At 43.0% G+C, this 16,733-nt stretch overlaps 2 protein-coding genes and 1 long non-coding RNA gene across 3 annotated transcripts; 1 reads left to right on the forward strand and 2 right to left on the reverse strand.

Annotated features, from left to right (window-relative positions):
- The first annotated feature begins 6,545 nt into the window (after positions 1-6,545).
- LOC143712043 (uncharacterized) lies at positions 6,546-8,411 on the forward strand. The gene is made up of 3 exons (XR_013194976.1): positions 6,546-6,620; positions 6,857-6,998; positions 8,076-8,411. It is a non-coding gene; the product is annotated as an uncharacterized LOC143712043 (long non-coding RNA).
- A 1,144-nt stretch (positions 8,412-9,555) lies between these two features.
- On the reverse strand, positions 9,556-11,755 carry LOC143711440 (uncharacterized). Its single transcript, XM_077202901.1, has 2 exons — positions 11,499-11,755; positions 9,556-11,091 (listed from the first exon to the last, which is right to left on the reverse strand). The coding sequence occupies exons 1-2, from the start codon at positions 11,674-11,676 to the stop codon at positions 9,800-9,802; spliced, it is 1,470 nt and encodes a 489-aa protein (XP_077059016.1). The 5' UTR covers positions 11,677-11,755; the 3' UTR covers positions 9,556-9,799.
- A 2,776-nt stretch (positions 11,756-14,531) lies between these two features.
- LOC143712063 (zinc transporter ZIP3-like) lies at positions 14,532-15,649 on the reverse strand. Its single transcript, XM_077204282.1, has 2 exons — positions 15,640-15,649; positions 14,532-14,746 (listed from the first exon to the last, which is right to left on the reverse strand). Exons 1-2 carry the CDS (start codon positions 15,647-15,649, stop codon positions 14,532-14,534), a joined length of 225 nt encoding a protein of 74 aa, XP_077060397.1.
- Positions 15,650-16,733: the final 1,084 nt, after the last annotated feature.

A 16,733-nucleotide genomic window follows, 5' to 3' on the forward strand; every position in this document is an offset into this window, starting at 1 on the left:
GCAACCAAACAGAGTACCCTAGCAACCATTTCGCAAGACCTATATCTCTGCATCAAAACATCGTATAGAGATGGGGGTTGGTTTATACATTCACATTGACTTTGGAGCTTCATGATTGGCAGCTGCCAAGCCACTCCCTAGCAACTAAACAGAGTACCCTAGCAACCGTTTTGCAAGACCAATATCTCTGCATCAGAACATCGTATAGAGATGGGGGTTGGCTCTTTTGACTCATGCTAGCAAACAGGACTTGCTACATGCTACACATGCTAGCAGTGAATAGCTACATGCTAATATTGATTAGCTAAGTGCTAAATCATGCCAATAAAATGCTACAAACTCAACAGTAACCATCTTTGACAACTACCAACCACCTAGTAACACCATAGCAACCACCCAGATTACCCTAGCAACACCCTATCAACCACCCAGAACACCCTAGCAACTGCCTAGCAACGCCCTAGCAACCACCCAGAACACCCTAGCAACCACCTAGCAACACCATAGCAACCATCCAGAATACCCTAGCAACCGCCTAGTAACACCCTAGCAACCACCCAGAATACTCTAGCAACCGCCTAGCAACCACCCAGAATACCCTAGCAACCACCTAGCAACACCATTGCAACCACCCAGAATACCCAGAATACCCTAGCAACCGCCTAGCAACACCATAGCAACTACCCAGAACACCCTAGCAACTGCCTAGCAACACCCTAGCAACCACCAGAACACCCTAGCAACTACCCAGAATACCCTAGCAACCGCCTAGCAACACCATTGCAACCACCCAGAACACAATAGCAACCGCCTAGCAACACCCTAGCAACCACTCAGAATACCCTAGCAACCTCCTAGCAACACCATAGCAACTACCCTAGCAACACCCTAGCAACTGCCTAGCAACCACCCAGAACACCCTAGCAACCGCCTAGCAACACCATAGCAACCACCCAGAATACCCTGGCAACCGCCTAGCAACGCCCTAGCAACCGAGTGGCGAGTTCTGCCACTGCAAGCACCACTTCACATTTTCTTCTGGAAATGTACATTCTAGTTAGTGGTGCTTGCCTATGGCAAAGCAACACTAGTGTTATTGTGCATACTTATTATTCTTATTAGTGGTGCTTGCCTATGGCAAAGCAACACTATTGTTATCTCACATACTTATTATTAGTGGTGCTTGCCTATGGCAAAGCAACACTATTGTTATCTCACATACTTATTATTCTTATTCTTCTTATTCTTATTCTTCTGGCCACTTTTTGACGCGCTACTCCTCCCGCAGTTTTTGTCACAGACCCACGAATGAGGCGTCAAAACGTGCGGCCTGTTCGGGAATGGTGTGCTATGACTTTTATAAGGGATCGGGGGTACGATGTTCGCCCCAGGGGCGAAAAACCGGCCGAAAAATGCCATAGACTTAACATTGCGTCAAACTTTGACGAGTCGTACCTCGGAACGAGGATGTCGCAGAAACGTGTAATTTACCACATTTGAAGAGGCTGACAGACTCTGTAAGAACATACCACACAATGGGGTAAAAGTTGCACCCCTGGGGGGCAGGAGCTGCCCAAAGTTTCCCCATTGACTTACTATGGTGTGTCCTACACCATAGAAACCGCTTTTATATTGAACATAACTCTGGATCACAGTGTCGTAGAGACAAAGGGGCGGGCTCATTTTACTCAGACAACCAATCAGTCTCTCAGGATCATTGTGAAGCTATCAAGCCACGCCCTAGCAACCATTTAGAGCACCTTAGCAACAACTCCCATAGACTTCCATTGAAAGAGATCGAAGGGATATCTCTGGACTGAATTGTCATAGAAACATGAGGGTGGTCTCGTTTGACTCGGGGCAGCAAACAGCCAATCATGAATCACCTCAACACTTCCTAGCCACGCCTTAGCAACCATTGTCGAGCACCTTAGCAACCAAAATCCAAAGAGGGATATCTTCCATTCTGAATGTCACAGAGGCATGGGAGTTGGTTTATATCATTCATACTGACAAGCAGCCTTTGGAGTTTCATGATTGGCAGCTGCCAAGCCACTCCCTAGCAACCAAACAGAGTACCCTAGCAACCATTTTGCAAGACCTATATCTCTGCATCAAAACATCGTATAGAGATGGGGGTTGGTTTATACATTCACATTGACTTTGGAGCTTCATGATTGGCAGCTGCCAAGCCACTCCCTAGCAACCAAACATAGTACCCTAGCAACCGTTTTGCAAGACCTATATCTCTGCATCAAAACATCGTATAGAGATGGGGGTTGGCTCTTTTTACTCATGCTAGCAAACAGGACTTGCTACATGCTAAACATGCTAGCAGTGAATAGCTACATGCTAATATTGATTAGCTAAGTGCTAAATCATGCCAATAAAATGCTACAAACTCAACAGTAACCATCTTTGACAACTACCAACCACCTAGTAACACCATAGCAACCACCCAAATTACCCTAGCAACACCCTAGCAACCACCCAGAACACCCTAGCAACTGCCTAGCAACGCCCTAGCAACCACCCAGAACACCCTAGCAACCGCCTAGCAACCACCCAGGATACCCTAGCAACCGCCTAGCAACACCCTAGCAACCACTCAGAACACCCTAGCAACCACCTAGCAACCACCCAAAACACCCTAGCAACCGCCTAGCAACACCCTGGCAACCATCCAGAATACCCTAGCAACCGCCTAGCAACACCCAGGCAACCACCCAGAACACCCTAGCAACCGCCTAGCAACGCCCTAGCAACCACCCAGAATACCCTAGCAACCGCCTAGCAACGCCCTAGCAACCACCCAGAATACCCTAGCAACCGCCTAGCAACACCATAGCAACCACCCAGAACACCCTAGCAATGCCCTAGCAACCACCCAAAATACCCTAGCAACCAACCAGAACACTCTAGCAACCACCCAGAACACCCTAGCAACCACCCAACACACCCTAGCAACCACTCAGAACACCTTAGCAATGCCCTAGCAACCACCTGAACAACATGAATAAGCCATATCTCAGCACCAGAACATAGTACAGACATGTTTGTTGCCTAGTATGCAATCATGTACCACACCCTAGCAACCGAGTGGCGAGTTTTGCCACTGCAAGCACCACTTCACATTTTCTTCTGGAAATGTACATTCTAGTTATTCTTATTCTTCTTATTCTTATTCTTCTGGCCACTTTTTGACGCGCTACTCCTCCCGCAGTTTTTGTCACAGACCCACGAATGAGGCGTCAAAACGTGCGGCCTGTTCGGGAATGGTGTGCTATGACTTTTATAAGGGATCGGGGGTACGATGTTCGCCCCAGGGGCGAAAAACCGGCCGAAAAATCCCATAGACTTAACATTGCGTCAAACTTTGACGAGTCGTAGCTCGGAACGAGGATGTCGCAGAAACGTGTAATTTACCACATTTGAAGAGGCTGACAGACTCTGTAAGAACATACCACACAATGGGGTAAAAGTTGCACCCCTGGGGGGCAGGAGCTGCCCAAAGTTTCCCCATTGACTTACTATGGTGTAGGACGGCCCATGAAATGGGCCGTCCTACACCATAGAAACCGCTTTTATATTGAACATAACTCTGGATCACAGTGTCGTAGAGACAAAGGGGCGGGCTCATTTTACTCAGACAACCAATCAGTCTCTCAGGATCATTGTGAAGCTATCAAGCCACGCCCTAGCAACCATTTAGAGCACCTTAGCAACAACTCCCATAGACTTCCATTGAAAGAGATCGAAGGGATATCTCTGGACTGAATTGTCATAGAAACATGAGGGTGGTCTCGTTTGACTCGGGGCAGCAAACAGCCAATCATGAATCACCTCAACACTTCCTAGCCACGCCCTAGCAACCATTGTCGAGCACCTTAGCAACCAAAATCCAAAGAGGGATATCTTCCATTCTGAATGTCACAGAGGCATGGGAGTTGGTTTATATCATTCATACTGACAAGCAGCCTTTGGAGTTTCATGATTGGCAACTGCCAAGCCACTCTCTAGCAACCAAACAGAGTACCCTAGCAACCATTTTGCAAGACCTATATCTCTGCATCAAAACATCGTATAGAGATGGGGGTTGGTTTATACATTCACATTGACTTTGGAGCTAGTGAATAGCTACATGCTAATATTGATTAGCTAAGTGCTAAATCATGCCAATAAAATGCTACAAACTCAACAGTAACCATCTTTGACAACTACCAACCACCTAGTAACACCATAGCAACCACCCAAATTACCCTAGCAACACCCTAACAACCACCCAGAACACCCTAGCAACTGCCTAGCAACGCCATAGCAACCACCCAGAACACCCTAGCAACCACCTAGCAACACCATAGCAACCACCTAGAATAGCCTAGCAACCGCATAGCAGCACCCTATTCATGATTGGCAGCTGCCAAGCCACTCCCTAGCAACCAAACAGAGTACCCTAGCAACCATTTTGCAAGACATATATCTCTGCATCAGAACATTGTATAGAGATGGGGGTTGGTTCTTTTGACTCGTGCTAGCAAACAGGACTTCCAACATGCGACACATGCTAGCTGTGAATAGCTACATGCTAATAGCAATTAGGTAAGTGCTAAATCATGCCAAGAAAATGCTTAGAACTCCAATAGTAACCATCTGTGACAACTACCAACATCAACTAGTGACATCATAGCAACCACCTAGAATACCTTAGCAACTGCCCAGAACACCCTAGCAACCACCCAAAATACCCTAGCAACTGCCTAGAAACACCATAGCAACCACCCAGAATATCCTAGCAACCACCTAGCAACATCATAGCAACCACCCAGAACACCCTAGCAACCGCCTAGCAACCACCCAAATCACCCTAGCACCACCTAGCAACCTCATAGCAACCACCTAGCAACCTCATAGTAACCACCCAGAACACCCTAGCAACACCCTAGCAACCACCCAGAATACCCTAGCAACCGCCCAGAACACCCTAGCAACGCCCTAGTAACCACCCAGAATACCCTAGCAACCACCCAAAACACCCTAGCAACCGCATAGCAACCACTCAGAACACCCTAGCAACCACCTAGCAACCACCTGAACAACATGAATAAGCCATATCTCAGCACCAGAACATAGTACAGACATGTTTGTTGGCTCGTATGCAATCATGTACCACACCCTAGCAACCGAGTGGCGAGTTTTGCCACTGCAAGCACCACTTCACATTTTCTTCTGGAAATGTACATTCTAGTTAGTGGTGCTTGCCAAAGGCAAGGCATCACTGTTGTTATTGTGTATACTTATTATTATACTTATTCTTATTATTCTGGACAAAGTTTGGCGCGTAACTCGTCCCGCAAATTTTGTCACAGACCCCTGAGTGAAACAGAAACATGTGATTTGCCACATTTGAAGAGGCTGACAGGCTCTGTAAGAACATACCTCACAATGGGGTAAAAGTTGCAACCCTGGGGGGCAGGAGCTGCTCAAAGTTGCCCCATTGACTTGACATGAAATGGGCCGTCCTACACATTGCAGAGGGATTTTGTATTGAACATAGCTCTGGATCACAGTGTCATAGAGACAAGGGGATCGGGCACTTTAGAGCACCTTAGCAACAAGTTCCATAGACTTCCATTGAAAGAGATCAAAAGGATATCTCCGGATAGAAGTGTCATAGAAACACAGGGGTGGTCTCGTTTGACTCGGGGCAGCAAACAGCCAATAATGAATCACCTCAACACTATGTAGCCCCTCCCTAGCAACCATTGTCGAGCACCTTAGCAACCAAAATCCATGAAGGGATATCTTCCATTCCAAATGTCACAGAGGCATGGGAGTTGTTTTATATCATTCATACTGACAAGCAGCCTTTGGACTTTCATGATTGGCAGCTGCCAACCCACTCCCTAGCAACCAAACAGAGAACCCTAACAACCATTTTGCAAGACCTATATCTCTGAATCAGAACATCGTATAGAGATGGGGGTTGTCTCTTTTGTCTCATGCTAGCAAACAGAACTTCCAATATGCTACACATGCTAGCTGTGAATAGCTAGGAGTCTTAGATAATGTTATATATGTTGAACTTAAACATTATTGGTTAATCTGGCTATATTGCTAAATTTATAATTCTCAATTTGTGTTTCATACTTAAGGTTAAGCATTCACAAAACCTTTCTGTGACCCCAACACATCCCTGGATCACAGTCCAAGAGGACGGGACAGTACTTATGGCTCATTGCACCTGTAAGGCAGGCTTAGGAGAGGTCTGCTCTCATGCAGAAGCTCTTTTGTTCTCTGTTTTGGCTGCTGATGATATTAAAAACGGGCAGGCTTGCACCGAGAAGCCTTGTGCTTGGGCTCAGACAAGTATGAACTCTGTCAGAGGGGTCCCATATGAAGAGATCTGCAACATCAGTTTCTCTCATAAACAAGAGCCATGTTCAAGCCGTGAAGATCAAGGTCCTGGTTGTCCTGATATCAGACCATCAGATAAAGACTGCCAAGCATTCTTTGAGGCGAATAGTGTGTGAATTGCACACTTTCTCTCATAATAGTGAATTGCAGGAGTCCAAACCAAAGAAGAGTGCCATCCTCTCTGTCATTGAGGGCCACTCCCACAGGTAAGATGCTCTGCTCCACAGAGTGACTGAAAACTAAGCTCTTTTGTGGCTTGCACATAATACTTTGCAACTCATCTCAGTTATGACAGGGGAAAACAAAAACATGGGCTAATTATAATGAGTAATTACTACAGGTCTAGAATAATTAACTGTACATTTGTTCTTTTGTCACTTTAAATAGTCTGGACACTATATATTGTCACTTAAAATGTCTTGTTTCTGTTTCTCTCTCACAGGTACATCCCAAAGGTGATATAACTGGACTTGCCAGCTCCTCTTTCCACATTGTACTCAAGCTCCTGGCTGGAGACGGACTTTCCCTTGCTGATGATTGAGAGTACCAAGGTCTTTGATGATCTACATCTAACGAAACAACAGGTAAACATTATAAACATTCTCCTTTTAGTTTGCCATAGGCCTACTTCAATTGTATTGGAGTGTAATATCCATAATGACCAGGCTGTTATGGTACAACTCTTAATATTTCAGTGTATCAGTTCAGGTGAAATAAATGATAAGCCTTTCCATTTTGAAAGTATTCATATGGATGATTTTCTTGAATGTAATCAGTTTAAGTCAATCTATACACTTCAGTGGTAGTTCATCTCTAAATAGTCATGTGTCACTAACTTTTTCCCCAGTGTTTGATAGTTGAGGAGGAGAGCAGGGAGCAAAGTAAATCTAGAGTATGGTTTGATCAGAGGGCAGGAAGAGTCACAGCGTCAGTTTTCAGTGAGGCAGCCAGAGCAGACACACCTGCATCCTTGATCAAAAGAATTTGCTATCCCCGTGCTTCTCGGTTCTCCACTGAGGCAACAAGGTACATCGATAACAGAACAGTTTCATAGGAGAGCTATTCATAGGCCTACTGTGCTAGACAACCATGCATAAAGCAAGATTAATTGGTCTAGTTTGTTCTAGGGCTTACAGCTTGTATACAATAGTGCTTGCAAGTTTGTGAAGCCGCTATTTATAAGCCAGTAAATCAATGCTTTTTTTTTAAAATTGTCATAATGCAACACCTGGTAAATGATAGACATGTTCACATTATAATGTGAGAGCTTGTAGAATACAATGTGAGAACTTGCAGAACAAAAATCTATACTTGTATGTTAAAATTTGCACTTGTAAAAAATATTCACACACGTGATCTGAATTTGAAGTCACACAAAGAAAAAAAAAAAAACACTGTCAAGAGAGCTTGCATCACGAAGTGGTAAATCTGTGCACCTCGACTTTTGTATTACATGTTTGCAGCTGTCATGTTCATGTACATATCAATCTACACATTTGTGAATTTTTTTTTCCCTGACAGGTGTGTAAACATTTCTACAAGTGCAAATTTTCAAGTTACAAGTACATATTTTTTGTTCTGCAAGTTCACACATCGTATTCTTCAAGCTTTAACATTTTGCACCATATTTACCTGCAAGCTTACATTCCAATCTTTGTCAGATGGGGTCAACAAAATGAGGACAGAGCAAGGGAAAGGTATGTTGCTATGATGCAAGACCACCATGAAGACTTCCAGGTGAGGGCATCAGGGTTCATCATCAACCCAGAACTCCCCTGGATTGGAGCATCACCTGATGGTTTGGTAGCCTGCACTTGCCATGGAGATGGCGTTTTAGAGATAAAATGTCCCTTCAAAACCAGGAACTGCTCCCTCACTGAAAGCTGCAAGAATTCCTCATTCTGTCTTGGCATAGGAGAGGATGGGGTCATGGCACTGAGACATTTCCACAAGTACATGTATCAAGTGCAGGCACAAATGCACATTGCAGAGGTGAGTTACTGTAGCTTCATGGTGTGGACACCACATATGATCCTGTCTTCTTCCACGATGCTTACGGCAAAGTGGTGAATTTTATCAAGAATGGAGTGCTCCCTGAGATGCTGGGGAAATGGTATACAGCACCACGCCTTACTCCCATATACACCACAGCCACAAAACAGCCACCTGAAGTGGGATGCTACTGTGGTCAACCTGTGGCCACAGATGTCATCATTTGCACATCTGGAAATTGTAGGCGAAAGCACTTTCACAAGACCTGCCTCAAGCTGACCAGGGTGCCTAAGACATGGAAATGTGTGGAGTGCAGAAAACAAGTTTAGTATTACCAGTCTGTGACATGACAGTCTTGTATAAAGTACTTGAAAGCGATACTTGAGTAAAAGTACAAGTATCTGGTTCCTACACAGCCTGTTTCTGCACACCCTAATTATATCTGTATTATATTTTTGACTTATGTATATTGTATAATTCGGTCTGCTATACTTGCACTATCTGTATATTGATTTTTTTCTACATTCAACATTCTTATAGACAGTTATTTCAGGTTTATTGTGTTATCTCTGATCCACATCAGTAACTACACTGTATATTTGGCTCTACACTGTGTTATAATTGTAATTGCCTTGTAATGGCTACTTATTCTGCACTTTATTTAGCTAGTAAGTAAAAAGTTAAAATTGTAAGTTAAAGTTTCCTTTTAGAATATTACTTAAAGTAAGTCTTAAAGTGTCTGTTATTTACTGTACTCAAGTATCCAAAGTAATCTTCTGATATTAAATGCACTTAAATATTAGAAGTGTGTATGTATGTATGTATGTATATATATATATATATATATATATATATATATATATATATATATATATATATATATATATATACACACATTTCTAACATTTAAGTACATTTAATATCAGAAGATTACTTTGGATACTTTGAGTACAGTAAATAACAGACACTTTAAGACTTTAAGTAATACATTGTTAAATTGTGTGTGAAAATTCTACTTAAGTACAGTAGTGAAGTATTTGTATTTTGTTACATTACAACACTGCCCTAATGGAATGTGATGGAAAATTTATAAATTGCACTTGTATTGTTACTGCATTGTGACCATGTACAATAAACATCACTAAAGTGTTGTAATTGAATGAATAACAATTTATTTCAAAAGTAATTTCAGCCCATATCAATATACACACACATTTGTGATAGTCTTACTTGTTTTAGAAACAAGTAAACAAGACAAACACAAAACAATTTTACATGAAACTCATAAATAACAGCCTTGTATAAAAAAAACAAAGATCCAAATATATATTACATTTGTACACAATTGTTTAACCTTGTGACACTAAGGAAAACAATGCTACTGACACCCATGCTATTGCGAGGGCACAACAGATTGGCAAATGTTGCACGGAGCACAGCACACTCTCACCATCTTGTCAAGAGATGTAAGCTCTCCTGGAGTTGCAGTTTGGCAGAGAGAAATGGGTATTGTGCTTTGTAAAATTGTGTATTTATTCCTCACAAGACCAATCACTCGTTCAACATGAATTCGAACAGCTGCTAGCCCCCTTGAATACTCAAGTTCACTTGGATGCAGTTGCTTTTTCCCTCTAGTAAAGGTAGGTATTTTGAGATGAGCACTGTACAATCCCACAGCATCTCCTACTGTGAACCCTCGATCTGCTAAGACCAAATCACCAGGTAACAGATTTTCCAGGTAGCCACAGTTCTCTGTAATGTGCCTGTCACTCGCTCGCCCTCCCCAGCCACGAGACACAAACGATATGACTCCCTGTGGAGTTATTGATATCAAGTACTTGGCAGTATTGTGGTGCTTATATTGTGAGTATGTTTGTGCTCGGGCTCTCAAGTTTTTAGGTCTCTCAATGAAAATTTCAAAGCAGTCTAATATGGATGTACAATTTCTAGAATTACTATTTTTGAAACACATGGGTAAACTAATTTGAATCTGTTCCTTACTGGGCCACAGTATGAATCTAAACAACCTATCATGCAACACATTTAACGTACTGTTAAAAATTCGGCCTGCAGTAGGCTTTGACACATGAAATACATATGAAAAGAAGTGCAGTGGTAAATTCAGTCTCATTCTCATTAAGGTCATTAAAAAGCTTTGAAAGGGATTCAATCCAGGTCCCACCTTGAGGAACGCTGACACAAAAGTGAAGACAACCATCAGCTTGGCAAAGGATGGAAGGCCAGTTAAGTCCTGCACCATGTCATCATTGTCCTTGAAGGTTTCCTGGCTGAAGGATAACTTGCTAACCTTTTCCCTGAGCTGATAAACCTCTGACCTCAGTGCAGTGCACTCGTCTGTCAATCTCCTCACAGTTTCATGGCAGGCTTCATTGGAGCATGGTACACTGCTCTCAGCATAGACCGCAGAATTACAGTAGCTGTGATCAGCTGTCTGACCTCTCCCCTCCTGAGCTGTGGTGTAATCACAGTCATCAATCTGCATATGGCTGCTGTTGTCACAGGGTGCCACCAGTCCAACATCACACGTCCTTCTCTTTCTTTTGACAGCTTGCATTTGCTCATATTTGCTGTAACTATTTATTTTTCTTTTGCGTTGCCCAGGTGTGAGATAAGCAAACAAACTTGGCACATAATCGGGGTTTAATGGATTCTCGCTCTTCTGACCTACAGGGGTAGAATGAGATATAGTGACACATTAATGAACAGTGTGTGACACTAACAGGAAGGCTACAGCGGCTGGTAAGTGAAATGCTTCGTTCGCGACGCGCAAAAAATAGTTTTAGAAAACTAGTTTATTTTTAATTTTTTTGAACGTACGGTAGTAGTCAGTTCACTAATCATAGCAGAGTTACAGCAGACGCAACGCGAACGAACACTTCAGTTACGTGCCTGGTGTAGCCTCCCTGTAACTTTAGCTCTACCAGAAATAATATAGAAATTAAATAATTGAGACTTATTTTACTTTGTGAATCACTGTCATCATCAACATTGTTATGTGGCATGTCATCTTATCTTATCGTAGGGTTGCTAACATAACTAGCTAGCTAACGTGAGTTAAGGAGTCAACTTACCCGAAATAAAGTGTTCATTGCACAGTCTGGAGTGTTCTGTTGGAGTCCACTGATCCCTTTTAATGGCAGCTAACCATTTATGTCTCCTTTCAGTGTTTTTAGGAATATTATAAAACGTATGTCCCGTTTTTTTTGACTTGCTGTTATCACAGCCCACGGCACAGCAGATAGAAGGCATATTTACTGTTTACTTCCGGTCCCTTGGTGGTCCTAAAGATGGCGCCGTCTTTAATGTGTGACGTCACAGGATATCCATGTATAGTAACCATCTGTGACAACTACCAACCACCTAGTGACACCATAGCAACCACCCAGAATACCCTAGCAACTACCTAGCAACAACCAGAATACCCTACCAACCGCCTAGCAACAACATAGCAACCACCCAGAACACCCTAGCAACCGCCTAGCAACACCATAGCAAACACCTAGAACACCCTAGCAACCATCCAGAATACCCTAGCAACCGCCTAGCAACCACCCAGAATACCCTAGCAACCATCTAGCAACATCATAGCAACCACCCAGAACATCCTAGCAACCGCCGCGATCACCCTAGCATCCGCCTAAAAACACCATAGCAACCACCTTGCAACCTCATAGTAACCACCCAGAACATCCTAGCAACACCCTAGCAACCACCCAGAATACCCTAGCATCCGCTTAGCAACACCATAGCAACCACTCAAAACACCCTAGCAACCGACTAGCAACCACACAGAACACCCTGGCAACCACCCAGAATATCTTAGCAACCACCCAAAACACCCTAGCAACCGCATAGCAACTACTCAGAACACCCTAGCAACCACCTGAACACATGAATAAGCCACATCTCAGCACCAAAATGTCATACAGACATGTTTGTTGGTTCGTATGCAATCATGTACCACACTCTAGCAACCGTGTGGCGAATTTTGCCACTGCAAGCACCACTTCACATTTTCTTCTGGAAATGTACATTCTGGAAATGTACATTCAATGTACATGTACAATAGTGGTGCCTTGCCAAAGGCAAGGCATCACTATTGTTATTGTGCATACTTATTATTATTCTTCTACTTCTTATTATTCCGGACAAAAGTTTGGCGCGTTACTCCTCCTGCACCGTTTGTCACAGACCCATGAGTGAGGCGTCAAATCATGTGGCTCATTGAGGAGAGGTGTGCTATGACTTTTCTAAGCGACTGGATGTACGATGTTCACACAGTGGACGAAAAAGCGGCCAAAAAAATCCAAAGGCACTTGTTAATAAAGATTTTAAGAACTCTATAATAACTCTATAGTAACTATCTGTTACTATGTTATAAAAAAATACATGCTGACATCACAGATACCTGAGTGAGGTGTCAAATTGTGCGGCTTATTGAGGAGAGGTGTGCTACATCTTTTCTAAGAGATTGGGGTTACGGTAATTGCCCCAGGGGCAAAAAAGCGCCCAAAAAAATCCCATAGACTTAACATTGCAACAAACTTTGACGAGTCATAGCTCAGAAATCAGATTTCACAGAAACATGTGATTTGCCACATTTGAAAAGGGTGACAGGCTCTGTAAGAACATACCTCACAATGGGGTAAAAGTTGCACCCCTGGGGGGCAGGAGCTGCTCAAAGTTGCCCCATTGACTTACTATGGTGTAGGACGGCCCATGAAATGGGCCGTCCTACACATTGCATAGGGATTTTGTGTTGAACATAGCTCTGGATCACAGTGTCATAGAGACAAGGGGACAGGCTCATTTTACTCATATGACCAATCAGTCTCTCAGGATCATTTTGAAGCTATTAAGCCACGCCCTAGCAACCATTTAGAACACCTTAGCAACAAGTTCCATAGACTTTCATTGAAAGAGATCAAAAGGATATCTTCGGATAGAAGTGTCATAGAAACGCAAGGGTGGTCTCGTTTGAATCGGGGCAGCAAACAGCCAATAATGAATCACCTCAACTCTGCGTAGCCCCTCCCTAGCAACCATTGTCGAACACCTTAGCAACCAAAATCCATAGAGGGATATCTTCCATTCTGAATGTCACAGAGGCATGTGAGTTGGTTTATATCATTCACACTGACAATCAGCATTTTGAGTTTCATGACTGGCAGCTGCCAAGCCACTCCCTAGCAACCAAACATAGTACCCTAGCAACCATTTTGCAAGACCTATATCTCTGTATCAGAACATCATATAGAGATGGGGTTAACAAGATTGACTCTGGGCAGCAAACAGCCAATCATGAATCAAGTCAACACTTCCTAGCCCCTCCCTAGCAACCATTGTTGAGCACCTTAGCAACCAAAATCCATGAAGGGATATCTTCCATTCTAAATGTCACAGAGGCATGGGAGTTGGTTTATATCATTCATACTGACAAGCAGCCATTGGACTTTCATGACTGGCAGCTGCCGACCCACTCCCTAGCAAACAAACAGAGTACCCTAGCAACCATTTTGCAAGACCTATATCTCTACATCAGAACATCGTATAGAGATGGGGGTTGTCTCTTTTGACTCATGCTAGCAAACAGGACTTCCAACATGCTACACATGCTAACTGTGAATAGCTACATGCTAATAGCAATTAGGTAAGTGCTAAATCATGCCAAGAAAATGCTAAAAACTCCAATAGTAACCATCTGTGACAACTACCAACCACCTAGTAACATCATAGCAACCACCTAGAATACCTTAGCAACTGCCCAGAACACCCTAGCAACCACCCAAAATACCCTAGCAACACCATAAAAACCACCCTGAACACCCTAGCAACTGCCTAGCAACCACCCAGAATACCCTAGCAACACCTAGCAACCATCCAAAATACCCTAGCAACTGCCTAGCAACCACCCAGAACACCCTAGCAACCACCCAGAATACCCTAGCAACACCCTAGCAACCACCCAGAATACCCTAGCAACCGCTTAGCAACACCATAGCAACAACCCAGAACACCCTAGCAACCACCCAGTATACCCTATCAACCACCCAAAACACCCTAGCAACCACACGGAACTTTACTTGTTACTTTAAGAACTAATATCACGCTCGATAACATACCTTTTCTCTAACTGCTGGTAAAAGGGCATTGAAGCAGGTGGCCAGAAAAACACCTCCAAAAGAGTTGCTTAAAGCAACTACTCTTCTGTACCTCGTGACTTTAACATAGTCTTTCTGCATCACCCTCACAGGAATAAGGATGCCTCCCAACATGAGGGCAAACACCCCAAGCAGGCAGAGGATTTTATAAGTCCATGCTAACGGCCGTTTCACACCGCAAGCGTCAGCGGGTATTTTTTTCGGCGTGCATGTTAATCAATGAGGGCGTTCACACCGCGAGCAGGAGCAGCGCGTGAGCGTCAAGCAGGAGCGTCGCGTGAGCAGCAGTGAAGCGGGGGTTTCGGCTTCGAGTCTATTTTTGCTGCGCTGCTCACGCTCAATTAAAGTGAAAGCACACTTTTGATGGACAAAATTAAAATGATTTCACCCAAAAAGTGCCCAAAACGCATAGAATTTGCTTGTCTAGTGTGTTTTAACAAGAACTGCAGTATGTCAGAAAAGGAAATGAAGAGTAAACAAAGAAAATAAAATTTTGTAGAAAATGTACTCATTACATTTTTTTTTTAATTATTCAGTTTGGGCTTTGAACAAACTTCAAATGTGTTTATGACCAACTTCTAAAAACAAATTTTACAAAAGGCTTTGTAAAGAAATGCTTTCTTATATGTAGCCTGGGAGCCGCTGTTGTGACGCCTTTACAAACGCTTCCAGTGTGAATACTCGCGCGCGTCTGCAGCTGCAGTGACGATGTAGATGCGCTGACGTGCTGCTCATGCTTGCGGTGTGAAACGGCCGTAAGGAGGTGGACTGAGATCCCACTACAGCAAGCTATGTACCTAAAATAAACACAGAAGAACCCAAATCCACTCTTCTTTCTAGGCACGCTGAGGTCAGGTTATGGACAACATCACTAAAAGAAATTGTACAAACGTCAGTTCATAGTTTCACAAAAATCTTAATTATTGGGAAACGTAATTTAAGCAGCTTCAAATCAGTATTAGTGCGACAACAGTTATCAGGCATGTATAGATTAATTTAGACCTGACAACCATTGCTATTGTTTATAAGGTGAGTGACGATGTCAACGTACACATTAGCATGCTAACTCTGATGAGCTTCTAGACATCAAAGTAGAAAAACAAGCCTTTTATGTGGTGCATGTATTGAGCAAACGACAAAGACGAACAGTGAAAAGCAAGCAAATAATACTTAACGTATGCATGAAACGAAACATTTTACCAGTTTTTGTTCCGATACCTACCGCTGAAGCGACTGTTCAGAGGCTGCGTCTCAGAACCTATTTGAACTGCCTAGCTAGTATGCGTTGCAAGTTTGCAAGCCAACATAAGCGCGTTTAAAACGCCCCCGTTTTTAAACGCAATTTGTAAATATTTTGCTACCGTTAAGGGGTGCAAAGTCTGCTTGCATATTCTAAACGTTTCTACATAGGCCCAAAATGCTGTCTATAGCCTAAGCAGCTTGAGACAGTGATCTTACAAACGGTTACAAAGTTTCTTCAAAATACACCAACACACTATCTAAGTTCTCCAAAATGGAAAAAAACAAAAACACATTTTCTTTAATTCGAAACAGACCAGAACAAATTAGTCATGTACAGGTCCTTCTCAAAAAATTAGCATATTGTGATAAAGTTCATTATTTTCCATAATGTAATGATAAAAATTAAACTTTCATATATTTTAGATTCATTGCACACCAACTGAAATATTTCAGGTCTTTTATTGTTTTAATACTGATGGTTTTGGCATACAGCTCATGAAAACCCAAAATTCCTATCTCAAAAAATTAGCAAACGAGCTATTAACCTAATCATCTGAATCAACTAATTAACTCTAAACACCTGCAAAAGATTCCTGAGGCTTTTAAAAACTCCCAGCCTGTTTCATTACTCAAAACCGCAATCATGGGTAAGACTGCCGACCTGACTGCTGTCCAGAAGGCCATCATTGACACCCTCAAGCAAGAGGGTAAGACACAGAAAGAAATTTCTGAACAAATAGGCTGTTCCCAGAGTGCTGTATCAAGGCACCTCAGTGGGAAGTCTGTGGGAAGGAAAAAGTGTGGCAAAAAACGCTGCACAACGAGAAGAGGTGACCGGACCCTGAGGAAGATTGTGGAGAAGGACCGATTCCAGACCTTGGGGACCTGCGGAAGCAGTGGACT

This window comes from Siphateles boraxobius, unplaced genomic scaffold (assembly GCF_051911475.1).
Source record: "Siphateles boraxobius isolate OS27281-9 unplaced genomic scaffold, OSU_SipBor_1 5, whole genome shotgun sequence".
Taxonomy (NCBI): Eukaryota; Metazoa; Chordata; class Actinopteri; order Cypriniformes; family Leuciscidae; genus Siphateles; species Siphateles boraxobius.